Raw genomic sequence first — 14,851 nt, 5'->3', positions numbered from 1 at the left:
GAATACGATACTTGCTGGTACTGTTTCATTCTGCAAGATAATAGTCCATGAAGGCTAAATGACTGTATTTAAAGACGCCAGCCACTGGTACCAAATCTGAACGAAATTAATCCAGTCCACACTCTCACATTCTGTTTCTTTAGAGACCATTTTAATATTATTACCCAACGACATTGTAACTTCGGTGATCGGACAAGAACCAGTGTTTTCCGTGATATAAAGCCTGTAAATGTAGACCCTATTAAAATTTAAACGGAGTAGGAAAGCAGACGCATGATAAATGGTGGACAACTACCTAATTAAGAGAGAGATAAAAATAAGTTTAGGCCTGCACGCTAAATGACGAAATGAGATTTAAATTCTGTAATAAGAACCAGGTTATCAGTGCTTGGGACTGATGTGATTTGGGTCCCATCTCGCTTCTCAATTTAAGCGCGTCAATATTGCCACTGCCTTCTGTAATAACCTGACGCTCCACGTCTAATTCACTTAAGTCTCATCTCAGTCACGTGACTAATAGCGCAGTGGCCCTTAGCAACGCCCCTGCTCCGCTCACAAGCGCCCTGCGGCGCCGATTGGAGACATCTCCTCTGCAGACATTCGGGCACTGAAAGCCCATTACCCGGTTAAACATCACAAAAGATCGAATTATCTTAATGAATTTTCGGGGAAAGATGATGTTTCCATCTTCAAGGCTGATAGTCTACAGCCTTGAGAACCTCAAATCTCACATACACGAGACTTCTGGGATTTAGTAAACGCTGTTGATTCGAAGCGTATAAATAATGCATTAGCCAAGCCATACAGCGAAGTACTTCTTGAGAAGCTGACAGTTATTCAGCTGGTTGAGAAATTCGTCGTCTTCTACTGAATCCAAAGGTTCATTACCGTGTATACAAGAGCCAGTCGCTATCCCAATAATGATAACGTTAATGATGATAACAGCGATGAAATAATATAGCTATACTATTAATAGGTAATTCGGACAAGATATTCTGAAACGTTTTTGGTGTTATCAGGAAACACGGAAACATACAAACCTGTCCACTTGAGGTAGAAAATTTTAAATTTCCGCTAATATCTCGATTTATAATTATTTTATATTTTCGAATACAATACTTTCTCTATTTTTGTATAACAAATAAAGAATAACATTAATCCTTCCTGAAGAAAGTTTCTGGACGAGGGTCTTTAGCTCGTGTGAAATCGCCGTCCATACATCTCTTGGTTCCGCGGGGGCCTGAACCTATGGAAGGACTTATCGATTAATTAACCGAGTTTAATATGTGTGGAATTTACAATAGAATTTTGATATCAGAGCCGCCTGTGTAGACGTTACGTATATTATTTAGTCTGTTGTGAGAATGTATAAATGTATTGGTATTTCCCCAGAAACGTGGATCCTGCTCAAAGGTTAATGGTTACAGCAAAACAACAGGCTAGTTGGATTTTGAGTATCGTCCTACAAGAGGATGACTGCCTTCTGGTACGTCGCTCTACGTAGTCTCGTAGAAATTGGTCGATGTTTCAAATGCGGTTACTGCCTCCATCATCAGGGCGATAAGGCCAAAATCACTGTTTCTAACAATATCCTTGTGCTTTTAAAAACACAATTTAACGACATACAACCCATAAATAAACAAACACATTATATAAGTTAAGAGATTTTAATACTAGAGCGAACATTTTCGTATTCTCTCTGATAAAACATAATCTTTCCATCTAGGGGGGCACCCCCTCTGCGATACATTTTGAGTGTGGAGAGGGGTGTCCAGAACCACCCGTGTCTTTAGGCTACCCCGTTTTTTTTATATATCGCTGAATTTTAATGAAGTTCCATGACGGGGCCCACTGTATAAAGTGTCAAGATGCCATCGTAGGTCGTCCTGGCTCTGACGGAATTAGCCACAACCGCAGTTTCGTGTACGTGGAGCGTCGGCTTCAGTTGCCGACGTATATGCAGTGAAGCACGGTACAAGAACCGATATATTGCAGAGACATGTAATCGTATTTGTCAGCCATCTATCTGATTAAAACCAATAAGGTTCTAAATATAAAGTCGATATGGTTCACTGTGCTACTCGTATTACGTCGTAAATACGACCTATCAAACATGACATTTTGAACCTTATATCTCCAAGTTCAGTTTAAAAGCTTCTACTCGGATATGGAAAGACTGAAGGGTTCAGATAATGAAGTTTCAATTTGTTTAACAACGTATCTTTCACAGAGATATTTTATCTTCGGGGTCTGATTTCCCGAAAAAAAGAAGCTTCATACAATGGCAGCCCTAACTCATGTTCGGAAATTAATGAGAACTTTTCAACTTTCGGACAGATAATATTCCCTAACGTGTAAAATTTGAGTTTGCAACAGACCACAGTAATTAATTCATTTAAGCCCACTGCCAACTGCATGCGACACCTGACTTAACGTTTCGTAACCACAATTTCCTCACAGAGTGCTATTTGTATGATACTCGAAGTAAAAATAGCAAATATTTCCCAAAATTGAATTAACCAGTGAGAACTTAAAATCTTACGGGCAGTAGATTTTCAAAATGCCGACCGGTACACGGCCTCATGAGATAAGAACAAATCCTGATCCGATATACGAACTGGGTGTATTCCAAAAAATAATAAAAAATGATGATTTGTAAATTAAAGATTCAACAAATTTTCTTCTCGGAATGACTCTTTGCGGTTGATTAATAAAACATCCCTCCCATTACTACTAGTATGTAAACTGTCTCCTAAGACAACGCAGTGTAAAATTGAACTGGTTCAGTAATGATAAATAAAAGTTGACGTAATGTCATATATTCGTGATAAGAGACTGATGATTATTCAAGTGTAAAAATCATATTCTGTTTTGGTAAATTTCGATATACTTTTGAAAATATAATATAAAATCGACGCCAAGCATCGAGACGCCATTAACCTCGACGCCGCCATAAGACGTTACATTCAGCACAGGTGATCCTAGAAAAGTCTCTGAATATTCAATTTAAAAACTGAGGTCGAGGCTCCCCGACCCACTCGTCGCGACGCAGTTAAAAAAACGCCACATTTAGCATAGATGAGCGTCGGGATGCTTCTAATATGAAGTTCAGAAAATCAACGCAGAATGCAGCGATGCGTATCGTCGTGACGCCTTCATGGGATACCACATTCATCGCAGGTGAGATTCCATTCGATGCTTCCCAGTCGCCGTACGCGGCCGACGGAAGCTACGTGTATAAGTGCGAGCGTCGGGACGCTTGCTGAGGCGACGATACAAAACGACGCCGGGCGTCGCGACGCCGCTGGACAGTGTAGACTGGATTAATATTTGTGCAAACAACAACCGGTGACCTGCTTTGTGAACACGGTAATGAATCTTCGAGTTACATAAAAGGCGGGACATTTCTTTACTATTTGTGTAACTATTTGATTTGTTATAAGACTCGCTGCACACAAAAAAACTCACAGATGATACGAAACTCTGTTGATTAAAATGAAGGTCTAGTGACTTCAAATGCGCAGCTGGGCGTTTTCTTAATCTGAGTAGACTCCCAGTCTTTATTCTAAGAATTAATGTTTACAGTATACTTAATCCACATTCAAATGTTTACTTTAACAATACTTGAAACTACGACAAAATTTTGTGACTATTTAGAACTTCTCATCAATAATTCATGACAACTTGCATTGAACTAACTTCACCACGACAACGAATCCTTTATAGTCCTCAGTATTTACACTTTACCCCATATGAGGTTTATTTTTTCTTCAAGTAAAAACCGTCGAGAGTTTCAGTTAGTATTTGAAGTCGGTGGAGTACGAAGGGGTGAGGCTGTCTAGAAAGGGATGAGACGTTGAGGGCGATGTTGTCGACCCAACGTGAACTTCCCCTATGAATAAGTCAACAAGTGCTGCATTATGCACTCCGAGGGGGGGAAGGAATCCGTTCAAACGGCCACACGAATACTGAGATTCTACTTGAGAAGTCTCCAAACTTTCCTACACAAATAAGAATTGCCCACGTGTTTTATGGCCAGTTCGAAAAATGCCTCAAGTTCAATACCAGGTTTTGTTCACATCTTCGTAACTTGTTTTCTAATTTCTTACAGAAAATAATATCAACTATGCAAATTTCTGAGTTGGGAGCGATATTAGCGTCACTTAACTGGGGGCAATGACATTTGACGGGAATAAATATATTAAAAATGATACGCTACTTTTCTTCAAACCTACCCCAGTTGGTCAGAGTGTCTTCTAGCTATCCCAAGACGACATTCTATATCTATCTCATCGTAGTTTTGGCACCTGCAGCGAGACCAATAATTTAAGTCTCAAAATCCCTATTTACACTTTTTTTAAGTGTTCTGTCTGACGACAGGTCCATATGAACAGGATCCTTCCATCCTTTTCTCGGACTGGGACCTGTTCATATACGTTCTTGGCAGATGATCCAGAAGTGGTTTGCCATTGCCTTCTTCTGTGTGTGAATGGAGTAATTGTTGGGATGCCACGGAGGAAAACTCCGTGTTGCCTAGACCACGGCCTTGCCCAACACAAGTTATAAATTCGGGCACCGCCGGGAATCGAACCCGAGACCCCAGGATTACAAGGCCAGCGTTCTAACCGCTAGACCACCTCATCTTATTATTATTTAGTGTTCTGTCTGACGACAGGTCCATATGAACAGGATCCTTCCATCCTTTTCTCGGACTGGGACCTGTTCATATACGTTCTTGGCAGATGATCCAGAAGTGGTTTGCCATTGCCTTCTTCCGTGTGTGAATGGAGTAATTGTTGGGATGCCACGGAGAAACCGGGGAAGAGCCCGGAGGAAAACTCCGTGTTGCCTAGACCACGGCCTTGCAGATAACAGGAAATTATGTCGATAGGCAGAACATCACCTATTTCAACTACTGTAAGATGGATATCGAAATACTTTATATTGGAAAGAGCAGTGGTTTTCCGAGAAGATGAGAAGTGGCCAATCCATAACTGCCACTGTAGCAGATGGTCCATCCTCAGCGCAGTTTCCGAAGTTATCACGTCTCTAACCTTTGAAAGGCACAACCTTTTCATGTTTTATGCAACAGTGGTTGGTTGGAAGTCTTACCATTGGAAGAAAGGGGTAAATGGAAAGGAAAAAGGAGGCAGAATGGTCCTCAGAGCAGTAAATTTTTGTAGAAGTCTCGACCAATCGATACCTCGCTGTCTAACAATAGACGTGTTCTATATGGCCTCGTATTAAGAAGGATAATCCAGTAAGACGGTTTCTCAGGATAATATCTTATCTCAAATGGATCAATTAAGTGGTGATGATGACGTAAGGAGATAATCCTTCAATTGTTTCACTGCTCGAAAATAGAATCTGCCCATACGCTTTCTGAAATGTACAGATGCCATCTGGTTAAACGTGAAAAGTTAATGCATATCCGTATCGATTGATTGATTTTCTTTGTTCGGAACATCTTATACAACCAAAAATGTTTGTCCACCGTCTGGAAATAAAAACTTCACACAAGAATAATGCTAAAGGCTCGACCAAACAAAGGACGTTTCTCCATATTTCGTTAAAAGAAAGTTTTTCATACAAACAACACCACCCCCCCCCCCCAGAAAACCACTCCCCCCAGGGGGGCGCGCCCCACACTTTGGGTACCTCTGGTATAAATGCAACAGGTGGGTAGATTATCTGGGCATGCGTTAATATTGGCTGTTATTTTTTTAAAAAAAATATTCTCCTTAGACTATTTAAAGCTTCTATGGTCTTCAGGACTGAAGATACAGGCAGTATTTTAACCTGAAAAGTTGGCATGCAGCCGAAATTCAAAAAGGCGTAACAACCCTGAAGAATGCCATTTAAAACTAACCTAACCTGCGAAGAACTTCAAGCTTTACAAAATTCTACTTGTAAAAATCTGAAAAGAATGTAAACAATATGCAGAAATCGGGAGCCAATGCGTAGTAACTGACGAAATTTTTAAAAAATATATACACAAAGGCAACCGACAGGAGTACCAACTGTTGATTCTATGTCCCCAAATTTCACAATTTTGGTACAGCGTAGTAATAAAAAGGACAGTATTTGTTTTCGTTCAAGCCTAAGTAATCAGAACTTATTTAAAGACAGTAAGCATACAAAACATCACTTGCGTGTGTACAAATAATAAAATATAAATCATAAACTCGACGAGTATTTGTGACTGGAAACGCCGGATTCAAATCCTGATCCGGAGACCGACTACCTCGACTGATGTTTCCAATTCATTCATTATTTCGTAACTGCACGCTAAAAATCTAAGCTACTAACACCGTTGTTTCACAAACCACAAATGAATAGATAATTTTATTACATATGTTGGGTGTAACATAAGAATATGCTAAAAACAAAACTTCCATGTGAAATTTCGCCCTGATGATGGAGGCAATAAACACCTACGAAACGTGAGTCAGTTTCTAGCAGACTAACAGCGCCAACTTCGAACCCAAGACCACTGTTGATGTGTCCCAGAGTTTTAAACTCTTGTCCGATTGCCACTACATAGATCCACATCGTTGTACTTTGCGCTTAAGTGGTAGGAAAAGCTCTAAAGATGGAACCAAGAGTCAATAGAGCACGGTTCGATGCTCAGATAGCCATAAGAACTTCACTGCAAAGACATCCATAACCGCAACTAAGAGCTTTAGAACGTCACTTTTATTCAGGCCAGAGAAGAAAGAACTTCCGCCATCATTTTCAAGCGATTTTCTTAAATAAAACGGGGCCGGCTTTTAGAAGATCGAAGCGGAAAATGTAGTAATAACACAGAAAGAATAAAGTGGAAGACGATAAAGGTGCGTGGGAGGCAGCTAAGAAAGAGTGGTGAATTTATCATGAATGTACAGTCGAGGGGGAGGAACGACAAGTGGAGAGATAAAGCAGAGGGTAGGATCCCTTGCGGTAAATCACAGATATCCAGGAAGTCAGAGAGACCGACACTTATTTCTGAGTGAAACCACAAAAAAATACTTTTGTGTCCCTTCAGTGGAGAGACAGGAGTTAAAAAAAACGTAGCTGCTTGCAATTAAATTACAGACCATAGGCGTATTTGAAATGGAAGAAATTACTTACATAAATATTAATAATTAGACAGACGTTTCCTTGACACCTTAGGAAATTAATCTTCTCGTGTCAACTGCAGGAATGTGGCGAATGAATGCAAACAAATATAAATAAATTTAACAGAAGACAGTAGAACAATTTTTTCCTGACTTCTGGACTGTCAAAATAACATCGACTTAATAGGTTAGGTTAGGTTAGGTTAGTTTAGGTTAGGTTAATTTAGGTTAGGTTAGGTTAGGTTAGGTTAGGTTATTTTAGGTTAGGTTAGGTTAGGTTTTCTGGCAGTTTCCTAACACCATTTGCGATGTATTCAATTATCCTAAAAACAGGCAAGACGGAACAACGCATACCTACCTCCTACGGTAAATGAGGCCAGAACTTTAAGCTGGGTACAAGATCTATAAAGCATGGACCTTCATCTCTACGTCGAGCCCGGCTCTGGGACCCACCCAGCGCCCTCAATGGGTACCGGGGTCCTTTCCGTAGTGTAAGCTCGGCCGAGGCGTGACGCTAACAACGCACCCCTATCTAGAGCCGATGTTAAAAATTAGTAGGAGCTATACTGCCACTCTCCCCAAGCGCCTACATGGCGTATAGTGGGACAGCTTTACCTCAAAGAAAAGAACACGTTTCCATGACAACGGTAATTTTTTAAAATGCTAGTTATCGCTGCTTACTCTTAAAATCATAAAAACCACCCATTAGGTCACTTCGTGGGCAAATTGCAGTTACTTGTGGTTAATGCAGGTGGTTATTATATTTACCACTTGTTGAAATTAAAGTATTATGACGTCCTTAATCAAGGATATAACCAATTTTAACAATATTTTAATATAAATTTAATAACCCACTACGAAATACCTGAAATGATGACCTTACGAAATGGGTTTGAATTTTAATACCTGTCTGGACAGAGGACAGCTGGGATTTGCCCCAGAAAGCGAGGAGGACACAGTCGGAGTGATGGCGGCTAACAGCCCTCTACAGACCTGGGGCCCTCCCCGCTAACATTGGACCGTTCTCAACTTCAGAGTTGAACTATGAGGAGCTTCAACCACGCGGTGCTTCACGAGTGCCGCTCAAACAAAAATGCCCTGCTTTGTGCATGCTACGCGCAGAACTGGCATAAGGCACACCGGGACCGGCGAAAATTAATTACTAACGAATGATTCACTGTTAAGTTATTGAACGACGATGTTTCAAATACCACCGCTGCATAGAATAGGATGCGATGAATGACGACTGCACTTGTCACAAAAGAATCTTAAATTCTTTCATTCGTTCTCCTCGGAGTTAACTTCAAATATAACTACAGGCTTGATTCTTGCCTGAGACGAATCCTGAGGAAAACATTCACGTGTCTGATGTTACACGGCGCACAAAATCAGAGTTCTCGTTCTTATGTAAAAAGTAAAGTAAAGTTTGTCCCACTATACGCCATGTAGGCGCTTGGGGGGAGTGGAGTTATAGCTCCTCTCTTCCTTGACCTGGGCACTAGATGGGAGTGAGTGGTCAGCATCACGCCCCGGCCGGCTTTACCCCCGGGAAAGGACCCCGGTACCCGTTGTAGAGGAGGCTGGGTGGGCCCCAGAGCAGGTCTGGACGCAGAGGCTAGAGGAAAAATCCTCTGCCCCCGTCGGGGATCGAACCCCGGCCGTCCAGCCCGTAGCTAGTCACTATACTGACTGAGCTATCCCGGCTCATTCTCGTTCTTATGTAATGTTCGGTAAAAAGGTACAAACTTGTCACCGCGCATGAAGACGTATGGTGGCGTGGAGGTTCTTAATCTCGGCAGTAGATGGAGATGCGTGGTGATCACACAAGTGTCTGTTGGTGATCGTGTGTTGTTACAGGTCTAACCGTTGTCATGGTAATTTTGGGTCTTGTGTGATAATATTTATGATAATGTGTGTCTTCTACTTCAGAGTTTCGTGTCGTTATTGACGGGCAACTCTGTAAATGGATAGAATATGAACGCAGATTCTGTCTTGTCCCTTGTGTCGCTCTCGCTGCCACACGAGGAACACGGCTCCAGGTAGCTCATCCGGTCGCCCCTCCGGAACCCGTGGTCGCAGGCAGGCAGTGACACATTCGCGTAAATAACAGGCAAGGATCTCTCGAGACCGAATCTCACGCCATTCGGTCAACAAATGATCACTACAGTTCCGTTTCCTGAAGAGAACAGCTATGCCACCGGCAGCGACCACGCCTTTCCCTTTCGTCTCAGGAAGGAAAAAAGGATTTTGTGACTTCTCTCTGCCCACCAAGGCAACATCTGGGCTTTAAAATGTGCCACGACACCTTTTAATTCCACAGTATTCCCAAATCATTGCGTCCAGGTGTCCTCTGTAGTTAAGAAACCGTCATTAAGGCTTTGACCGGGATGTTCTTTTGTTAAATCTTATGTGGTACCGCCTGATTCGACTTATAATGGTTAAGTGAAGTGTTTTCTTCGCGGTACGGTCTGGATTCGTAAATATTATGAAGACGAGCTTCGGCTTCAAAGGGTTAACCAGCTGATTTTCGTAATGTTGAGGTGAAGTGTTTTCTTCGCGGTACGGACTGAATTCATAAATAATATTCAGACGATCTTCGGCTTCAAATCAAAGACACGAGGAAACAGTCGAATGCCTGCAGGTTTCCATTTTTATCTCTAAAAAAAGGTTAAAGTGATCCTCTGTAAAAAGTCCTAACCTGCCTGAGCTGCAAGAAATGCTCTGAGCATTAGAAATGACGCGTGTTAAGCGAAAAGAAGATGACACCAAACGCGAATTTTAGGATCCTCAACAAACGTTGTCTCAGTCAGGCCCTTTCACAGGCAGGTTCCTCTATCTGACACACTGTTGACTCTGTAGACAGGCAGTTCAGTCTCCCATCCACTGCGAGGGAGCCAGGAACACCTCTGCGTCCTCTAAGGGTGGAAACTTCCTGCAGAAATATCTCGTACCTGACCGTAACTTTTGTCACAACCGACTATGCGGCCGACAGAGTGTTTTAGAGCGTTACAGTCGTTCAAGTTGTCAACGGCTTGCCGCCCCCGCCCCCAGGAAAAGAATGATATTTGCTTTTATTAGTGGCATGAAAAGATACCAACGTTGTCTTTATATTCAGGCCCCTAATAGATTTACTAATGTTTAAAAATTATTTTTATTTAGTGTTCTGTCTGACGACAGGTCCATATGAACAGGATCCTTCCATCCTTTTCTCGGACTGGGACCTGTTCATATACGTTCTTGGCAGATGATCCAGAAGTGGTTTGCCATTGCCTTCTTCTGTGTGTGAATGGAGTAATTGTTGGGATGCCACGGAGGAAAACTCCGTGTTGCCTAGACCACGGCCTTGCCCAACACAAGTTATAAATTCGGGCACCGCCGGGAATCGAACCCGAGACCCCAGGATTACAAGGCCAGCGTTCTAACCGCTAGACCACCGTGGCGTCTGTTTAAAAATACGATACTCAAAAACCGTCTCGCCTATTTCAAATTAGGGAGAATCTAAATTCAAATATCGGTCCTGACACCGGCTATCTTGAGATTTCTCAGAGTTATCCTCATTCCCTTCAAGCCAGTTCCTTTAATGTACTCCCCAATTCATTATTCATTAGGCAGGATCTACACCGAATCAACTAGCGACAAGCGACAGGCGACAGGCGACAGGCGATATCATATCGCTCGTAGATTCACACCGAAGCTATAAAACTGGGTTTGTAAAAATTTCGGTGAATGAAATGATCATTGCACACTGCGTATTCTTTAATTTGCAGAAACTTAAGAGTTCGTTGTTCTTCAATGGCTCATCGGATGAAGCTACAAGGCACAACACGGAGTCCCTGTCCATATCGATAATTTTAAAATCGATTCAACGCAGTTTCGGTGTGAACGCTTCGCGTCGTAATACACAGGGTTTCTACAGGCGGCGTCCACCGCGTATCGCTTAGACAAAGAAACAACTGAAGGTTGTAGCCCGTATTTAATGCGAAGGACATGGATCCAACGGAAAATCTCATCTTTTAGCTCTAACTTCGAATGATCTGAGATTGTGCAGGCTGTGGTAACAGGGCGATAAATTAGGGGCGTTTAATTAGAGTATTCTTATAAATCACGTCTCACAGATTGGGTACTTTATCTACTATAGAGTTATATTTAATTAAAACGAATAACTTCAGGAAGACAATTAGATATACTCTTATTGAGGTGTTCTCTAACAAAAGTTTCCCCCGTCCCTTCCACATTATTTCTTATCATTCGAATGGATATTAAATAAAAGTAAAATAATTTATTTTGCAGAAATCGAAAAGACGCATAATTCATATTCAGAAACGTTCAATATTCCACAAACGTAATTATGAAACATTTGTCAGGCACCAACAGGTATTTAAAAAGTTAAAGGAAATAGAACATAAGTAATTAAATAAATTCCGCGCAATGGTATTCTGCAGTTAAGAGATTAGCCTTTCTGAGGTATGAGGAAATCGAAGGGGGACACACACACCAGCACAGTGTGGTAGAGATCAAATATCAATGGACGGCACAGCCGCTGGAACGTTTTCGCATTTATTCATTCGTGAATTAAAATGCAAATCCAAGTATTATGCGAGCAATATCATGCTTCGTGCATTTTTAAAATTCCCTTGGTACGCAGTTTGGAGTTATTTCACAAGCGAAATTTATAGCACAAATCGTGTTTTAAGTTCATATATTTTGCGTGATGATTCCTAGGATATTCAACGACTCTGTTTCATATACATAAGATGGAGGCCTATATAACGAAGACAATTATAAACGGTGAGAAAGAATTTTGAAGAAGAAAATCATGGACTACGTGAAGACATAACTATGACATCGGCCAGACTGAACATACAGCGTAAAACCACGAGAACTTGTAATCTGGATTATCCAGAATGTGGACTGGATTCATATAGCTCAGGATAGGATCCATTATCGGGATGATGGTTTCTTGACCAGATAAGAGACTGTTGGTTTGTAGGAGTGCAAGAGGCAGGCGACTCACCGACTGTGGTTAGCAGCATGTTGTCTAGCAGAAGAGCGATGGCGACGATCACCAGTACCAGGCGTCGCGACTCCCTGCATCGCTGCAGGTAGTCGGAGAACCGCGAGGCGCCCACTGAGCTGCAGTCCTGCACCACAGTCATGCTGCCTGTAACAGTGACGGCTCATCACACACTTATACATTGCATTGGCCACTCGTCAGAAACGTATACATTTGCATTGGCGACTCGTCAGAAACGTATACATTTGCATTGGCGACTCGTCAGAAACGTATACATTTGCATTGGCGTCTCGTCAGAAACGTATACATTTGCATTGGCGTCTCGTCAGAAACGTATACATTTGAATTGGCGACTCGTCAGAAACGTATACATTTGCATTGGCGTCTCGTCAGAAACGTATACATTTGCATTGGCGTCTCGTCAGAAACGTATACATTTGCATTGGCGTCTCGTCAGAAACGTATACATTTGAATTGGCGTCTCGTCAGAAACGTATACATTTGCATTGGCGTCTCGTCAGAAACGTATACATTTGCATTGGCGACTCGTCAGAAACGTATACATTTCCATTGGCGTCTCGTCAGAAACGTATACATTTCCATTGGCGTCTCGTCAGAAACGTATACATTTGCATTGGCGTCTCGTCAGAAACGTATACATTTGAATTGGCGACTCGTCAGAAACGTATACATTTGTATTGGCGTCTCGTCAGAAACGTATACATTTGCATTGGCGTCTCGTCAGAAACGTAACACCTTCATGAATACCATAATCCACATTGTGAGAACGTCAAAATCTAAAAAGAGTTGTTATTCAGTTTGATTGTCTTTATACATGGTCTCTTTCCTAACATTATAGCAACATAACTTCATTTTAAGTGTACAATAGTCCCTACTATAGATTAATTATAAGTTAAATAGACAATTGCTGGCTGGCACTGGGACGTAATTACTATATATAACACTGTGCCTGTGGATATTAGTTTCGATCGAAAGACATACTAACGAAATTTGTAATGCAGCTCGTTTGTAAATTGGAAGGTTCTTACACGTCACAATATTGAGTATAGAAAAGGAACATACGCGAGCATAAAACTTTTTAAAGTAATTCTTTGCGGTCGATTAAGAAGTACAGGTCAATCATATACAGAATGGCCCTGACTTGTTTGAAGAACTGTCGGCATCTTCGTTCACAGCCAAAGCTAGTGTGGCTGAAAAGTTGGTGGAGTTAACTTTTGCGGTTCACGATTATACATAAACGACGAACCAATCCGGGACGCGAGAAAACAGAAGGGAAATCTTCGGATAACTTTGTTTATGTCAGCTTCACAATTTTTAATATTAATTACGATCAAGTTTTAATTACTCCAGGAGTTCAGCAGAAGGAAGGAGATAGAGTCGCTTAAAAAGCAATTTAATTCTCATCCCTTTCTAATTATACAGCCACTAACATCTACCAGGATTATAAAAATTCATCCACGAAGATAATGAAAACGTTCAGAAGTTGGTATCACTTCATGGTTACTATTCATTACAGCACTAAACCGTCCTAATTAGCTTCGTCGCCTGATTTACTTTGCGGCGTGCCAAGTAAACATGCTGACAGAAGGGACAGTTCTGCCAACTTACATTCATGCAATTAACTTACTTTAAGATCGAAGGATTACATATATTCACGGGGTCACAATCCAAAGAGAAATTTCTTCTCTACCAGTAAAAAAGAGCCATAAATTTAACATACAAAATTAAAAACGGACCTCAGATCTATTCTAAATAAGAACAACAATCTAAGATTAGAAGCTTTCACGACGACTGAATGCAATGAAGTATTCTCCGGCATTCAACCGTGTCAGTATAGAGTCATAGTTCGACTTACGGACACTGCCTTCACCTCTATCGTCAGGGTTGACTCATCGCCCGAGGGTCCCATTGCGAAGACGCTTAATATATAAAGATTTCCTTTTACTCACAGTTTGTGTTCCTACAAGCCAGTAACATAGAATTGATGATGACTAATTCTTTGTTTATTACCGACGTTTTCCCTCCCGCCTGTATCGGATGATAAACGAAAGATTACTATAAATTACGTAAAATGATACGTTCATCGACTTTCGAGGTATTTTTGTAGCAAATCTAAAACTTCTTGACGATGGTGAAGAGTCAATTGAATAAAAATTTACTTGGATATTATCCATCGTCTAGTAATAAAACGTAAAAAACGTAAAACGACGTTTCGGAGATGGGACTCTCCGGTCCGGAGATAGGGATTAGCTCTATCTAGTGGGCCCAACTGAGTAGGAACCTGAAGACGGAGATAGAGCCCCATCTCCGAAACGTCGTTTTACGTTTTATTACTAGACGATGGATAATCTCCAAGTAAATTTTTATTTTTATAGCATTTATTTAAGGGACTGAGGAAAACTATTAAAAACCGTAAGATTGCTTGTCCCTCGACCGAGATTCTTACCGAAGACCTCCCAATTACAAAGGAGAAATTCGGTGAAGAGTTGAATTCCAGAGAGTGGAAAGAGAGAAGCTGTCGGCTGAGAAATTAAAAAAAAAGTTAGGTTAGGTTAGAAACATTTAATAATTAAGAGTGTAGAGAGAATAATGGGAAAGAAACTGCACGTTTGACAGCAAACAGACTTCAAAGTTTTGTTTCTTTATTCTTTAAAAGCGGTCTTACATCAAAGAGAATCTTCTGTTACTGTCAGTCGCACTGTGAGTCTCAGTAACCGCC

At 41.2% G+C, this 14,851-nt stretch overlaps 1 protein-coding gene across 1 annotated transcript in view; it reads right to left on the bottom strand.

Moving 5' to 3' along the window:
* The window catches only part of Vmat (Vesicular monoamine transporter), a 73,211-nt gene that overhangs the window by 11,554 nt on the left and 46,806 nt on the right, over nt 1–14,851 (bottom strand). The window contains exon 3 of the mRNA XM_087353959.1: nt 12,112–12,258. Coding sequence (XP_087210085.1) covers nt 12,112–12,253 — 142 coding nt within the window. The 5' untranslated portion in view covers nt 12,254–12,258. The remainder of the gene's footprint in view (nt 1–12,111; nt 12,259–14,851) is intronic.

The sequence above is a fragment of the Zootermopsis nevadensis genome, unplaced genomic scaffold (assembly GCF_977971745.1).
Source record: "Zootermopsis nevadensis isolate Lab colony 2312 unplaced genomic scaffold, Znev_1.0 Znev_ptg000022l, whole genome shotgun sequence".
Classification (NCBI taxonomy): Eukaryota; Metazoa; Arthropoda; class Insecta; order Blattodea; family Termopsidae; genus Zootermopsis; species Zootermopsis nevadensis.
Note: the sequence above shows the minus strand (reverse complement) of the source record. Positions and strands in the feature narration are given on the sequence as shown.